The sequence below is a fragment of the Callorhinus ursinus genome, unplaced genomic scaffold (genome assembly GCF_003265705.2).
Source record: "Callorhinus ursinus isolate GAN/ISIS: 27379988/994484 unplaced genomic scaffold, GSC_fseal_2.0 scaffold44, whole genome shotgun sequence".
NCBI lineage: Eukaryota > Metazoa > Chordata > Mammalia > Carnivora > Otariidae > Callorhinus > Callorhinus ursinus.
This window is the reverse complement of record NW_027397106.1, coordinates 9,300,531-9,317,476: the sequence shown is the minus strand read 5'-3', so window position 1 is coordinate 9,317,476 and position 16,946 is coordinate 9,300,531. Positions and strand designations below refer to the sequence as shown.

Sequence of the window (16,946 nt, the reverse complement as noted above, 5' to 3'; positions counted from 1 at the left end):
AATGAGACTTTTTCTGCTGCCTTAAATTAAACCTAAGGAGGAGAACGATCAGATCATCTCAGTAGAGTTCTTCCTCAACTTGCAATGGGGCTATGTCCTGATAAAACCATCACAAGTTGAAAATGGCATTTAATACACCTAATCTACCAAGCATCGTAGCTTAGCCTAGCCTCCCTTAAACATGCTCAGAACACTTCTACAGCCTACAGTTGGGCAAAATCATCTAAAGCAAAGCCCATTTTGTAATAAAGTGTTGAATATCTCAGGCAATATATTGAATACTGTACTGAAAGTAAAACAAAACCAGAACGGTTGTATGGGTATACACTAATTATAAGTGTATCGGTTGTTCACCCTCGTGACTGCATGAGGGAGCTGCGGGCTCACTGCTGCTGCCCAGCATCATGAAAGAGCATCATACCACACATGTCACTAGCCTGAAGGAAACCAAAATCAAAAATTCAAAGTACAGTGTCTACTGAATGTACATCACTTTCTCACCACTGTAAAATAAAAAAATGGTAAGGTCAACCATGCTAAGTATAGGGCCATCTGTGTATTAAGCTAGAAGCCAATTGTTAGTCATCTGAAGAAAAGCTACATATACTTCTGGCACCAAATATATGAGAGGAGCTCATGGAAGGCACAACTGCTAAGGAGTTACACGTGCAGGCTCTGGACCTGAAAACCCAGTTCGGCTTCTCACTACCACCACTGCCTCCACTTCCCGCTGCCTCAGTGTCCTCATCTGTAAAATGAGGAGTCACTGTGACAATCCACACAAAGCAGGGCATCTGAAACACAGTAATCACCCAATAAATGGTAACTATTGTATCATTTGTCAATACATAATCCCAATTTATAAAGTCCAGCTTCTAAAAAGCCAATTCTTGAATCACAAGCAATTTTGAACACATTTTGTTTAAATGGAAGAATGCAGACACAGGAGACCGAAGTTCCAGGCAAAACAGAAGATTAACCAACTCACAGAAACTAGTTGACACCTTACAATTAAGGGCTCTAGCATAACCAACAAAATATGAGAAGCGAAGTCCAGTGGTAGGGCCACAATTATTGTTGAGTTCAGCACTTTGCCCACTTGTTGTACAAAATTGACCCTCTCACCTTGTCACTTCCAGTGATTCCCTCAGATGTTAAGGGAGATGGGAGAATTGGGGAAAAGTGTATTTTTTGGCATCCTTCATTAGAATCGTATTGATTCAGTTGTTAGTTCGCTTGTTTTCAACCGTATTTGGTCATCAAAGCCAGGTGGTATAACGTGGTAATTTAAGAGGCCTCAGAGACTTACTCCTGTCCCCACTCGTTAGTAACTGTGATAATGGGCAAGTGAAAAATCCTCCCTAAGCCTCAGTTTCCTCTCCTATCAAATAGAGTAAGAGTTGTAACCATATATGGTCATTGTCAGAATTTAACAAACTAAGGGATGTAAGTGCTTACTCTACAGTTCTTGACAAAGAGTGAGCCCTCCATACATGTCATGATTATGATTCATATTTCCTATGATACACTATTAAACATCACTAAATTTTCAGGGTGCATTTGAACTTAAACAAGCATTAATCTCAACAGAAAGCATTTTAATGAGAATCCATACTTAGAATGTTCATCTGTGATCTCCCATTAAATGGTCATCCAGTCTGTCTGAGTACATCCAATGACCAAGAATTCATGATTTACTGAGGCCCGTCATTTCATTTTTATAAGACAAACACCTTCCTTATAGTAAAGCATAAAGGCAAGAGGTTTTTCTAAACTATAATTTATTAGTGCATTTATTCCAGCAAATATTTACTATGGGCACAGAGACTATGGCAGTGACCAAGGCCAAGTACACTGAAGCTTAGAGATCCTCAATAACAAACACATTATTGAGTGAAAATTATGCTTAGCCATCTCAAAACTAATAACGATATTACTACAGAAGTCTTGCTGTAAGAAGAAAAATGTAGCCATATCAGTGAGGAAAACAAAGCTTCTTCATGAATAATACAGCCATAAGCTAAAATTATATCACCAAGGGAAAAGATCAGTAGAAAATGGAATTAATTCATGACTGAAGCTCTGGCATCCAACATGATGGCTTAAATAAAAACCTCTCCATCTTACTACTCTATATAACAGAGTTTATAATAAAATAAAAGGAAAAAATAGTTATTTAAGAAATTGAGATAATTTATTACTATTGATGATGAGGCCAGTAAGGCACAAAGAAAGGGGTGCCGGGGGGCTCAGTCATTAAGCATCTGCCTTTGGCTCAGGTCATAATCCCAGAGTCCTGGGATCGAGCCCTGCATCGGGCTCCTTGCTCAGCGGGGAGTCTGCTTGTCCCTCTCTGACTGCCCCTCTCCCCTTCTCATGCGTGCACTCTCTCTCTCTCTCAAATAAATAAATAAAATCTTTAAAAAAAAGAAACAAAGAAAATCTGAGAAACAACACTGAGCTACGATCCTGGAAGAGAAGATTTAGTGGCATAAGGTGCATTTTTAAAATATCAATTTGAAGAAAGTCTTAAACAAGGATGGAGAAAGAACAGATACAATAAAGCATTAATAAGCGGGTATTCCACAGCACAAGGGTATCCACAAGAGTCACAGAGTTTGAAAGAAGCCATTGGATAAAAGGCAGTACCTACTTAATGCTATGCTCTCGTTACCTCAACTCTCTTAGTTGTGACAGAGGCTGCACAGGTAGAAATTAGACAAAGACTGGAAAAAAAGGATAGAAGGAAAGGAAGTAGAAGACTCACAGGAAATGAGTCTTCCCTATTTTATCAAGAATGAACCCAAGAGCACCCAGTCTTAAGGTTGAGGAAGAACTTTTGGGGAATATGGACTTCTCTGATGATCTGAAAATGTATACATGCAAATGTGTACAAAATTTGGCTTGCAAATTCTGCAAGGGATTCACAGATCCCAAGAAGCCCATTCAGGGACTCTAAGCTAAGTATTCCTCCATTTTAGGAAGACCAAGCAGAATATGGCCACTTGAAAAAGTTTGACGATGTGGTTTTATATATATATAATTTTTCTGATATAAAATAATAGGTTATAATAAGACAAAAATTCAGAAAATACACAAAAGCATGAAGAAGAAAATTATGATCACTAATGGTCCTGGCTGGAAAGAGATGATTAATATTAACAGCTTTGCATATGTCTTTTGCAGTCTTTTTCAATTAACCATACACTCAGAATTTCTTTCCATGTCAATAAAGTAAAGCCACATCCTTTTTATTGGAAGCATGGTATTTCATAGTGTAACCATGCCATAATTTATTTAACATCCAATTTCGTATTACTATTTCCAATTTTTCCTTCTTAATAAAAATGTTTCAATATATGTGAACTATACTTCAAAAAATATTTCAATACATATTTCTTTGTGCACCTAAATAATTAACTCCTTGGAATAAATACTACAAATGAAATTGCTGGTTCAAATGTTATACATATTTCAAAGAGATTTGTTATATTCAAGAATTCACTCATTCATTTATTCATTCAATAAATATTTTTTAAACAGCAAACTAAGCCTAAAGCTAGCAAAAGGAAGGAAATATTAAAGATTAGGCAGAAATAAGTAATATGGAAACTAAAAAAGCAACAGAACCAATCAATGAAACCAGAAGCTGGTTCTTTGAAAAATTAATAAAATTGATAAACCTCTAGCCAGACTTATCAAAAAGAAAAAAGGATTCAAATAAACAAAATAAAAAATGAGGAAGGAGAAATAACAACCAACACCACAGAAATACAAACAATTATAAGGAAAAACTATGAAAAACTATATGCCAACAACTGGACAACCTAAAAGAAATGGATGAATTCCTAGAAACATATAAATTACCCTAGGAACATATAAATTACCAAAACTGAACAGGAAGAAATAGAAAACCTGACCAGACTGATAACCAGCAAAGAAATTGAATCAGTAATCAAAAAACTGACAATAAACGAAAGTCCAGGGCCAGATGCCTTCAAAGGTAAATTCTACCAAACATTCAAAGAAGAGTTAATACCTATTCTTCTCAAACTATTTCAAAAAATAGAAAAGAAGGAAAACTTCTAAGTTCATTCAATGAGGCCAGCATTAGCCTGATACCAAAACCAGATAAAGACACCACTAAAAAAAAAAAAAAAAAAAAAGAACTCCAGACCAATATCCCAGATGAATATAGATGTAAAAATTATCAATAAAATACTAGCAAACTGAATCTAACAATACATTTTTAAAAAGTCATTCACCACGATTAAGTGGGATTTATTCCTAAGATGCAAGGGTGGTTCAATATTTGCAAATCAATCAATGTGATACATCACATTAATAAAAGAAAGGATAAGAACCGTATGATCATTTCAACAGATGCAAAAAAGCATTTGACAAAGTACAACATCCATTCAAGATAAAAACCATCAACAAAATAGGTTTAGAGAAAACACAGCTCAACAAAATAAAGGCCATATCTGAAAAACCCACAGCTAATATCATCCTAAATGGAGAAAAACTGAAAGCTTTTCCTCTAAGGAATGAAACAGAGATGTCCACTCTCACCACTTTTATTCAACATAGCACTGGAAGTCCTAGCCACAGCAATCAGACAACAAAAAGAAATAAAAAGCATCCAAATTGAAAGGAAAGAAGTAAGACTTTTACTATATCCAGATGATATAATACGCTATATAGAAAACTTGAAAGACGCCACCCAAAAAAGCTGCTAGAACTGATAAACAAATTCAGTAAAGTCACACGACACGAAGTCAAGATACAGAAATCTGTTGCATATTTATAGACCAATAATGAAGCAGCAGAAAGAGAAATTAAGGAATCAATCCCATTTACAATTGCACCAAAAACAATAAGATACATAGGAATAAACTTAAGCAAAGAGGTGAAAGAGCTGTACTCCAGAAACTATGAAATACTGATGAAAGAAACTGAAGGGTGCCTGGGTGGCTCAGATGGTTAAACGTCTGCCTTCAGTTCAGGTCATGATCCCAGGGCCCTGGGATCAAGTCCCGCATCAGGCTCCCTGCTCCTTGGGAGCCTGCTTCTCCCTCTGCCTCTCTCTCTCTCTCACTCTCTCATGAATAAATAAATAAAATCTTTTTTAAAAAAAAGAAAGAAATTGAAGATGACACAAAGAAATGGAAAGACATTCCATACTCATGGATTGAAGAATAAATACTGTTAAATGTCTATACTACCTAAAGCAATCTGCACATTTAATGCAATCCCTTTCAAAATACCAACAGCATTTTTCACGCAGCTAGAACAATCTTAAAATTTGTATCAAACCAGAAAAGACCCTGAATAGCCAGCGCAATCTTAAAAAAGAAAAACAAAGCTGGAGGCATTACAATTCCAGACTTCAAGTTATATTACAAAGCTCTAGTGATCAAAACAGTATGATACTGACACAAAAACAGACACATAGATCAATGGAAAAGAATAGAAAACTCAGGAATGAACCCACAATTATATGGTCAATTAATCTTCGACAAGGCAGGAAAGAATATCCAATGGGAAAATAAATATCTCTTCAACAAATAGTGTTGGGAAAACTGGACAGCAACCTGCAAAAGAATGAAACTGGACCACTTACTTACACCATACACAAAAATAAATTCAAAATGGATTAACGACCTAAATGTGATACCTGAAACCATAAAAATCCTAGAAGAGAACACAGGCAGTAACTTCTTTCACATTGACTGTAGCAACTTCTTTCTAGATATGTCTCCCGAGGCAAGGGGAATAAAAGCAAAAATAAACTATCAGACTACATCAAAATAAAAAGCTTCTGCACAGCAAAGGAAACAATCAACAAAACTAAAAGCAGCCTACAGAATGGGAGAAGGTATTTGCAAAGGACATATCTAATAAAGGGTTAGTATCCAAAATATATAGAGAACTTCTAAAACTCAACACCCAAAAACCAAATAATCCAATTAAAAAATGTGCAGAAGATATGAATAGACTTTTTTCCAAAAAAGACATATAAATGGCCAACAGACACATGAAAAGATGCTCACCAACACTTATCACCAGGGAAATGCAAATCAAAACCACAACAAGATACAACCTCAAACCTGTCAGAATGAACACACACAAAACACACAACTAAAATCAACAACACAAAAAACAACAGATATTGGCAAGAATGTGGAGAAAGAGGAACCCTCTTGCACTGTTAGTGAGAATGCAAACTGGTGCAACCACTCTGGAAAACAGTATGAAGGGTCCTCAAAAAGTTAAAAATAGAACTACCGTACAATCCAGCAATCACACTACTAGGTATATACCCCAAGAATATAAAAACACTAATTCAAAGGGATACATGTACCCCTATGTTTCTTGCAGCACTATTTATAATAGCCAAATGGGAGCAGCCCAAGTGTCCACGGATAGATGAATGGATAAAGAAGAGGTGGTATACATACAATGGAATATTACACAGCCATAAAAAAGAATGAGATCTGGCCATTTAAGACAATATGGAGGGTATTTCACTTACATATGGAGTTTAAAAAAAAACAAATGAATAAACAAACAAAAAGCTGAAACAGACCCATAATTACAGAGAACAAGCTGATGGTTGGCGGAGGGAAAGGGTTAGGAGGATGGGCAAAATGCATGAAAGGGAGTGGGAGGTACAGCATTCCAGTTAGAGAATGACTAAGACACAGGAATAAAAGGCACAGCAGAGGGAACATAGTGAGCAGTACTCTAAGAGCATATTGTATGATGCCAGATGGTATCTACACTTGTGGGGTCATAGATCTGGGGAATCACTATGTAGTACACTTCAAACTAATGTAAGCTGTGTGTCAACTACACCTCAGTTTAAAAATAAAAGACATCTAGGAGCGCCTGGGTGGCTCAGTCGGTTAAGTGACTGCCTTCAGCTCAGGTCACGATCCTGGGGTCCTGGGATCAAGTCCCGCATCGGGCCCCGCATAGGGCTCCCGGCTCGGTGGGAAGCCTGCTTCTCCCTCTGACTGCCACTTCCCCTGCTTGTGTTCTCTCTCTTGCCCAATCGTTCTCTCAAATAAATAAATAAAATCTTTTAAAAAATAAAGTAAAATAAATAAGGGACATATAAAGCATGACTATTATTCCTCACTGAGTTATTCCACTTCTCTACAGAGAGAAAGTGGAATGAATTATCCCAGAATCTGGGAAACCATCTGTGACAGATGTTATTGGTCAAGTAGAGTTCAAAAAATAAAGAAATTATATTTTTTACAGCCAATTCTCATAACACCTTCAATTTGATATCAAAGGATCAAAAAGTAGACATAGGTTGAGCACAGCTCATAAGGGAATAACATGCTCATTATTAAATTAATAAATCATTTAGTACATAAGATACCATGTACTTAATTTTACTTTAAAATATGGTTAATATGTCACTTTTTAATATCTGATTTGATTATTCAAATCAAGCTCTTCTGTGAAAAAATAAAATAAAACTCAACCCTTTCTGGTTATAGTTTCACCTGTTAAAATGGTTTAAATCAGCTCTGCATTGAAGGAAAGAACTTGGTATCTCTAAAAATCCAGTTTCTACATAAATTAAATATTATCAAGGTTTCAGCTTAATTGAGATTGTGTGTGTGTGTGTATGTGTGTGTGTCTACCCAAGAGAATATACCAATGTTCCCGTCAATTTCTAGATATCATGGGCTAACAAGTATATTGAGGTATGCAAGCAATTGCACTATTTCAAAGAACAAACAACAAGCAATATTTCTGGAAGAAAATGATATTCCCAAGTTGGTAACTTTTCATCTTCACCTTCACCTAAAAAATGATTCATGATGCTTTTAGGGATACATCCATCTGAGGTGACTAAGTGGCACCCAAAGACCCTCGATGCCCTATGATTTCATGCAGTATTTTATCTGGTTTCAAACCTTCCTCTTAAGTTAACAATTTGCTTTCCTTAGGTCCTAAAAATCAATAGGAGTTCTTAGGCCGAAAGAGGTTAGCCTGTGTTGGAATTTTCGGCAGCTTTATATGTACCACATATAAAGTTGTGAAACTCTGGGCGGACAAGAAAGGAAAAGCATTGATGCATGTAAGACAGCAAGAAGTTCTAGGCAAGCTGTATTTGAAAGAAAGGAAGCAGTCACAGGGGAGAGTAAGTTGTCAATGCTGCAGCATCTGTTTTCTGACATGCTTCATGGGTCATCATGTCTCCTCTATTGTGCAGAATAAATAAGAGCCAAGGAAGAAGGTAATAGGATTCATGGGTCACCCATTGAGATGACATTTTGCTTTTAGTGAGCCCATTACCTCGAGTTCCCATTGAAATGGGTACAGGACACCCCTAACTAGAGGAAACAGAACCAACCTGGCCCCAAATTCTAGCTAATAGGGAAATGCCAAAAAGGCAGGAGTCTTATTTTTAAGTGTTAGCATACATGTTTTATGGCGAGGCAGTCAGAAAAATTAAAAGACAAATATTTTCCCAGCTATGCCAACTGGTTTTGTTTACTCTGTAACAAGTTCAGTGGGGCCATGATGATGCTGTTGAAACAAAGAAGTCAACTGTAAGGAAGAAAATTTCTGGATAAAAATTTTTAGTCTAACTGAAAAGACCCAACAGAGGAAAAATAGATGACTGTTTTCTCCAAGAGCAAAAGAAAACAAGATTGCTAAGCCTGTCAACAGAGTTCTAGGATTTTGAGGGAAGTGGAGAGGCCATGATGGGGCTCTACAACAAGTAGAGAATGAAACGGCTGGGAGGATGGGCTAGTTCAAATGTTGATTCTGCCCCTTATTGTGACCTCAGACATTGGACTCAACCACTCAAGGCCCTCTCCTTATCTGTAAAATAGGGATAAAAATGGAATAGGAATAACCTCCAAGACAGTGATGAGCACTCAATAAGATTAATCAATGCAAGGTGTTTAGAGGATGGCCTGACACAGTGCAGGAATTTAATAAAGTGTTAAATGTTAACAATGCAGAAAAAACATTCCAAGGCACCTAAGAAATCAGTCAACTCCTGCAAACCCTGAGATTAGCAGATGCTCTGCACTTCTCATCCTATCATTCCACCAATATCTTTCAGCCATCTGAGTGTCAGGCATTGTACCAGGCACAGAGGAGACTGGGGAAAAGAAACAAAGTCAGGCCCTCACAGAACTTCTTCCATCATTTTCATCATGTTCCTGAATTGGCACTCCCCAGGATGATGATTTACTATAAATGTAGGCTTCCTCATTCATGTTTACATCCCTGTATTTCTGCCAAGTCTTTATTTTATATTATTTTATTTACATCACTTTATTTTTCTACTGTTTTCATATTTATTATTTCATATCATTCTACATTATTGAATCTATTTAGAAATGGTGAACTTAAAAGTAAGCACAGTTTTTCTTAATGCAACTTAACAAACCTCCTGCAATAGACCTTGAACTCTGACAAGTCAGAGGTTGGAAAGGTTTTGTCATATGTTTCTTTCAGTTACTGGCTGATGAAAAACAGTCATATTTATTTTTAAATGAAGAAAATATGCATTTTTAACCTGTCAGAAATGTCAAAAAATGAAAATCCAATAACTAGATGAAATACAATTTTTGAAAAACCATAATAAATGGGATAGAAATAGAAAGCTAGATGTAAGAGCCCATCAGCAAAATCTGCCTCTAACATATCTTATATAGTCTGATCTTGTTTTTACAAATGTCTGTGATATTTTAGTTCAATAAATGCAATATGGTCTATAAAGCTAGCACGAGAAAGGTAGAAAAGCTAGGCAAATCACTGTTATGGAAGTAAGATGTTATTTTCTCTGAATCCATTCAATGTAAATGAATTATTTTCATTAAAGAAAACTATAGTAGTTAAAGATGTCTTACACAGTGAATGCTGATATGCACTTAAAATGAAGTACAAAAAAGTTTGACTTACTATATTTGCGGAATATATTGTTACATGATGTATATTACTCAATTTTTTAATACTAGAAAATGAATTTAAAAGCTAATATGAGTTTCAATTTTCAATGTCATTTTTTTATTCATGTCACTAAGAAGCAATACTTTATGATTCAGGTGGGTATGGTCAATGGATGTTAAGGACAGTGAGCAAAGGTCTGATGAGGAACAGCACACTGGAATAAAACTGGAGTACCTCCCCATAAAATACTAATCGAAATCAAAGGGGAAAAATATTGAAGAGCCTGGCAGATCACCAACTTGACCAGGTGATCAAGGTTAACATCACGAGCAGTAAGACAGATTGACAAAGTGTACCACCTCTAGATGTGGTGCACTGAGAAGAGTCAGCATCATTTCTGCAGTATTCCCAGCAAAAACACATGGCCTCAGTAATGAGGAAACATCAGATGGACTCAGGTGGAGAGTGATCCTAAAGAATGACATGCCTATACCTCTAAGACCATAATGGATACCAAAGACAGAGAAAGGCTAGAATTGCTCGATACCAAAGCAGATTATGAGAAGGGACAACCAAATGTAATATGTGCTCTTGGATAGAATCCTGGGCCAAGAAGGAAAAAGTGACATTGTTTAGATGGTTGGTGAAATCTGAATGGGGTGTGAAAACTAGATGATATTGTAGTGTCAATGTTGATTTCTGGACTAGGAGGTTATATATTGACTACATAAGGAGAGTCCTATATAAGGCCACTCTCCTTGTTTTGACAAACATTCATCAAACTATTAAAGGTGATAGAGAATATTGTCGGGCGCCTGGGTGGCTCAGTTGTTTGGGCGATTGCCTTCAGCTCAGGTCATGATCCTGGAGTCCCAGGATCAAGTCCCGCATGGGGCTCCCTGCTCGTTGGGGAGTCTGCTTCTCCCTCTGACCCTCCCCCGTCTCATGTGCTCTCTCTCTCTCTCTCACTCTCTCTCTTTCAAATAAATAAATAAATAAATCTTTAAAAAAAAAAGAATATTGTCAGTAAAAGGCATATTGGAATAAAAGATAGAGGGTGATGGAGCAAATGAGCTAAAATGTTATCAATCAGGAATCCGGTAAGAGGAGATGTAGATGTCATAATTTTTCTTGTAGCTTTGAAACTATTTCAAAAAAATCTTTCACTAAAAGCAAATATTAATCTGGGAAAACTCTTGCATATGTGATTGAGAGTAGGTTGATATCCTTCACAAATAAAAATAATTCTTACAAATAGGCAAAAAAATGGGCAAGATACCCATATAAAAACGGGAAAGGATATTTACAAATCATTTATCAAATCAGAAACACCAACAACTTAAAAATATAAAAAAATTTACAAATTCACTAACATTTAAAGAACAGTAAATTTTAGAAATGATAACTATTTCTCAGATGTCATATAAGCAAAAAGTACTTACATATAATCCTCAGTGTTTCAAAATGTGTAGTTTCAAGTTTAAGTCATTTGTAAAGCAAATTTTTTTCTTTGTAGTTCACTCAAAAAACAAATCCTACTTACTTTTTGGTGATCTTAGGGCATTTTTAGTGGCTAAATTAAATGGGTTTAAACTATTCAGTAATTCATGTATTCTGTGTACATCCAGTATCCTTAAGAATAATCAAACATAATTTTTACAATACCTAGAGTTTTTAAATAACCAAAGGTTAAAGTATAGAAGAAAGATGACAGCATGTCAATCATCTTTCAAAATGCTCAGCAGATAAAATCACTAAAAAGAAAAGGCAAAATATGAATGACTTTTATCCAGCTCTTATGAAATACATCGATACATGGTTTCAACCACAAAAATAAACTCCTCTCCAAGATCAATGGAATTCAAATGTGCACAACAGCAAGGAAAATAAGATTTGTTAAGTGAATCGAAATAACATAAATTCCATTGTCAATAAGGACATCAAAACAATAATTAGCATGGACTTCTTGAAAAGGCAAATAACTAAAGGAAATAACAAAACAAGTTACAAATAAGCTGAATTTGGGGTGCCTGGGTGGCTCAGTCATTAAGCATCTGCTTTCAGCTCAGGTCATGATCCCAGGGTCCTGGGATTGAGCCCCGCATCGGGCTCCCGGCTGGGCAGGAGGCCTGCTTCTCCCTCTCTCACTCCCCCTGCTTGTGTTCCCTCTGCCACTGCGTCTCTTTCTGTCAAATAAATAAATAAAACCTTAAAAAAAAAAGATTTAACAAATAAGCTGAATTTATTTCCTGTCACTTAATAAGAAACTGCAGAAAGATTATAATTTTTTAAATGAGTTCTTTGTAAAATAATTCTAGGTTATTGATCAAAGGCCTACACAGCATTTAGGAAGCTTTACATTGACACTGGAAGACAAAAAACAAGAAGACTTTGAATGCTAAAGAATTAAAATATATTACAACAATTCCTCAACATTCATCTTGGAAAAGATCATTGAAATGTCATTGCTATATCAGTGTATGGCAGATTAAGAAAAGAGAATTAAATGAACCTTGAAAATTTTGTTATTATACTCTGAGTTGTATTCAAAGAATCCAACTTTCTCCCAGAGACAAAAGAGAAAGAAATTTAAACACTATGAAGGATGTTACTTTTGATATAAAACAGAATCCTTTTTCTTGATAATATTGTAATTTAAAACTCTTTTAAAAATTAGAAAACAGAATAGAAAAATAAAGATCCCACCTGACTAGCAGCACAATCTATAAGGTTCATAGGAATAGATCTAACAAAATGTGTGTGTGCCCTTTATGAAGATAATTATAAAACAGACAAAACAGGATATGGAAAAAAATGGAGAAGTAAGCCATATCTCTGGATAGAAGAACAAACGACAATAAAAAAGTTAATATATATTAACCTCTAAATGTGATATGATTTCAATACAAATACCAATGGAATTTTTTTCATAGAACTTACCAAATTAATTGTAAGTTTGTATCGAAGAATGAAGCTTTAAACATAGCAAAAAATTCTTTTTTTAAGATTTGTTTATTTATTTGAGAGAGAGAGCAAGTGGGGGGGAGGGGCAGAGGGAGAGGGAGAGAATCTCAAGCAGACTCCCTGCTGAGCACAGAGCCTGACCCTGGGCTTAATCTCAGGACTCTGAGATCATGACCTGGGCTGAAACCAAGAGTCGGACGCTCAACTAACTTAGCCACCCAGGCACCCCATAAACATAGCAAAAAAATTCCTTTTTTATTTTTTGAAGATTTTATTAATTTATTTGCCAGAGAGAGAGAGAGAGAGAGAGAGCACAAGCAGGGGGAGAGGCAGAGGGAGAAGCAAGCTCCTTGCTGAGCAGGGAGCCTGATGCGGGGTTCAATCCCAGGACCCTGGGATCATGACCTGAGCCAAAGGCAGACGCTTAACCAACTGAGCCACCCAGGCGTCCCACAGCAAAAAAATTCTTAATGGGAACAGAAACCTGAATGATTAGAAGAGTTTTATAAAACTACAGTAATTGGACCAAGACAGCAATATAAGTTGTTCCTGACTTTCCTCCCTGCCCCCATTAAAAAAAACAAAAAAACCTAAACTAACAACTATTCAAGAACAAGACACCACTGAGAAAATTCTAGAACACAAGGATGAGGCCAAAGCACCCCCTGTACCTCAGAGATGAAGACAGACTGCCTGAAGGGTAAGAGAAGCAGCCACACATTTTACTGTATTGCCAGCACAGCACCATGCAGGTCTCCCCTGAGCTTCCAGTCCCTCCAGTGGGAAAAGAACTCAGGAGTACAACCAGCATCCCCCCACCATTCGAATCACTTTGTGGGAGCCCCCTGCAGATTGCAGGGAAATCTACAGGGCTCCACCAGGAATCTCACTACGATGGAGAAGAGGGAGGGGTTTGAGGCAACCAGCACACAGATCTTAGCAGACTGAGTTCACAGCTGCACTGTCCAAGTAGCCATCCCAACTAACAGCTTCGCTCATCTGCAGAATCTAGTTGACAGTTCACTCTGACCAGGAAACTCAGAGGGGCAGACCTCCCTGATTCAGATCCTCAAATGAGGAGTTTTGCCAGCCATAGAGCCCAATTTGCCCACCCCCAGGCAAGGAACTGAAACACAGCCCCACTCACTTTGGAGAGTGTCTTCCAGCCCCCTGACTCCACCTCCTAGAAGCAGTGCAGCCCGGTGGCACCTGAGCCAAGAGGTGGGCAGGCAAAGCTGTAAGGAGCATGAAGCATTCCCAGTCTATGCTCAGGCAGGGGGATTAATTCATAGCCAAGGCTGAGAGTAGCTTCCAATCCCTCCCAACCAGAGAGTCTGTCTGGGAAATTCAGAGTAGCTTGGAGTGGCCTCTTCCCTTCCCCCTCACCCCCCAGAAAGCTGAATCACAGCCCCACCTGCTGCAGAGTCTTTCAGCCCCCATTGACCATAAGGGCTGGCAACAGCTCCTGGAAACTGCGAGGCCCAGCAGCACTCAAGCTGAGAGGAGGGCAGGCAGAGCCAACAGCTTGCAGAGCAAAGCCAGAGCTGTTGTTCAGTCAGGAGACTTGGAGTGGGGGTTGGCTTCAGTTACGATAACAAAGAGCTTCACCAGTTTTAGAGTTCTTTCTCCCACTGACCCAGGTAGGGAATCAAATTCACAGCCCACTCATCACTGAATAGAGCCTTCAGCCTGTGCAACCAGGGAACCTGCATAGCCCATTCAATAGCCCTATGTACAGTGGGTACTTGAAGAGAGAGCACAGCCCATGGTTTCCTACATCTGGAGAGTGAAACTGGTGGCCTCACTTGACTAGGGAATTCATTGCACTCTCTGGATTGATTTGGATCCCCAAACAGTGAGCTGTACAGGCCCTGGGTCCCACCCTGCTGTCCTGCCAGGGTAGAGAAACTAATTTATAACCCCATCTGCAACTGAATGTAGTACCCAGTCCCAACCACCTAAAAAGCCTGACCAGAGAATTCAGTCTCTTGGGGGACTACAAGAAACATAGACAACTAGATGAAATTAGAAAAATAATGCAGGAACAAGACAGAAGTTTGACAAGGAAATGGCAACCATTAAAAAAAAACTGGAATTGAAAAATAAAATAACTGAACTAAAAAGTACAACAGAGAGTTTCCAAAACAGACTCAACCATGCATAGAAAGAATCAGCAGCCTGGAAGATAGGACACAGGAGGGGGAAAAAAAGTAAAGAAAGCCTATGGGAATTATGGGATACAGTGAAAAGAAACAATATACAGATTATGGGAATTCCAGAAGGAGAAGAGAAAGGGACAGGAACAGAAAGTGTTTTTAAAGCAATAATGGCCCCCATGGTTCCCAAACCAGGGGAGAAAAATGGACATCCAGATCCACGAAGCCCAAAAGACTCCAAGTAAACTGAACCTGAATAGAACCACAATGAGACACGTTATAATTAAACTGTCAAAAATCAAAGACAAAGAAAAACTTTTAAGAGCAGCAAGAGAAGAGAGAAATTACATCAAGAGAAACCTCCATAAAATTATCAGCAAATTTCTCAACAGAAACTTTTCAAGCCAGAGGAAAATACTGAAAGAAAATAACCGTCAAACAAGAATTCTGTACCAGGCAAAACTCTTCTTCAGAAATAAAGAATGGATAAAGACTTTCCCAAACAAACAAAAGCTGAGGGAGTTCATTACCATCAGATCTGTCTTATAAGAAATGTTAAAAGGAATGTAGTTCTTTGAGGGGAAGTAATTAAAATTGTGAAAACATAAAGAAGGTAGTGTCAATCTCACCAGTAATGGTAAATATATAGTCATAGTTAGATTCTGCAGTATGCTAATAGGGGTGTATAATTTACTTACAACTCTAGTTTAAAAGTTTAAAAAAATGAACATAGTAAAAATAAGCATAACTGCAATAACCTGTTACTAGTCATACAATATTAAAAACATGTAAACCGCAATAGCAACAATCTAAAATGTGAGGAGGAGGAGAAGTAAAAGTATAAACTTTATGAATTCTATTGAAGTTAATTTGTCAGTTTCAAATACGGTATTATAAATTTAAGATATTTTATGTAATCCTCATGATAACCACAAAGGAAAATCCTGTAGTAATTCCAAGAAAGAACACAATAAAAAAATTAAAGCATGCTTATGGTAAGCAAAATAAATCAATCAGAAAAAGACAATTATCATATGACCTCACTGATATTTGGAAATTAAGAAACAAGGCAGAGGATCATAGGGGAAGAGAGGAAAAAATGAAACAAGACAAAGCCAGAGAGGGAGACAAACCATAAGAGACTCTTAATCATAGGAAACAAATTGAGGGTTGCTGGGGGGGTGGTGATGGAGGGATGGGGTAACTGGGTGATGGATATTGGGGAGGGTATGTGTTGTAATGAGCACTGGGTACTATATAAGATTGATGAATCACAGACCTGTACCCCTGAAACAAATAATATATTACATGTTAATTAATCGAATTTAAATAAAATTAAAAAAAAGAGAAAGAAATAAATATTATTTGTTCAAATGCAAAAAAAATAAATAAATAAAGCATGTTGATACCAAAAGACATCAAAACACAAGAAAAAACTGCTGGATAAGAAACAGAAAACAACTAACAAAATGGTAATAGTAAATCCTTACTTATCAATAATTGCTTCAAACATAAATTCACCAATTAAAAGATTTTAAATGGCTAAATGGATGTAAAAATCCAAGATCTGACAATATGCTTCCTACAAAAGCTCACTTTAGCCTTAAAGACACACATAGGCTGAGCATGAAGGGATGGAAAAAGATATTCCAAGCAAAGAATGACCAACAAAATCAAGGTAGCTATACTTCTATCAGATAAAATACTTTAAACTAAAAAAAAAGTAAAAATTGACCAAGAAGATCATTATATAATGATAAAGGTATTAATACATCAAGGGGATAAAACAATTGCAAATATTTATGCACCCAACATTGGAGCACCTAAATATATAAAATAAAAACTAACAGAGCTAAAAGGAGAAATAAACAATACAATAGTTGGGGACTTTAA

At 37.0% G+C, this 16,946-nt stretch overlaps 1 protein-coding gene across 6 annotated transcripts in view; it reads right to left on the bottom strand.

The window, feature by feature from the left end:
- NELL2 (neural EGFL like 2) overlaps positions 1 to 16,946 on the bottom strand; it is a 400,969-nt gene that overhangs the window by 260,881 nt on the left and 123,142 nt on the right. Inside the window, exon 1 of one of the 6 annotated variants that reach the window (XM_073882094.1) lies at positions 14,045 to 14,168. The exons of the other annotated variants lie outside the window; for them this stretch is intronic. Within the exon in view, the coding sequence (XP_073738195.1) occupies positions 14,045 to 14,145 (101 nt within the window). The 5' untranslated portion in view covers positions 14,146 to 14,168. Of the gene's footprint in view, positions 1 to 14,044; positions 14,169 to 16,946 lie in introns of those variants that run through there. 6 annotated transcript variants of the gene reach the window in all.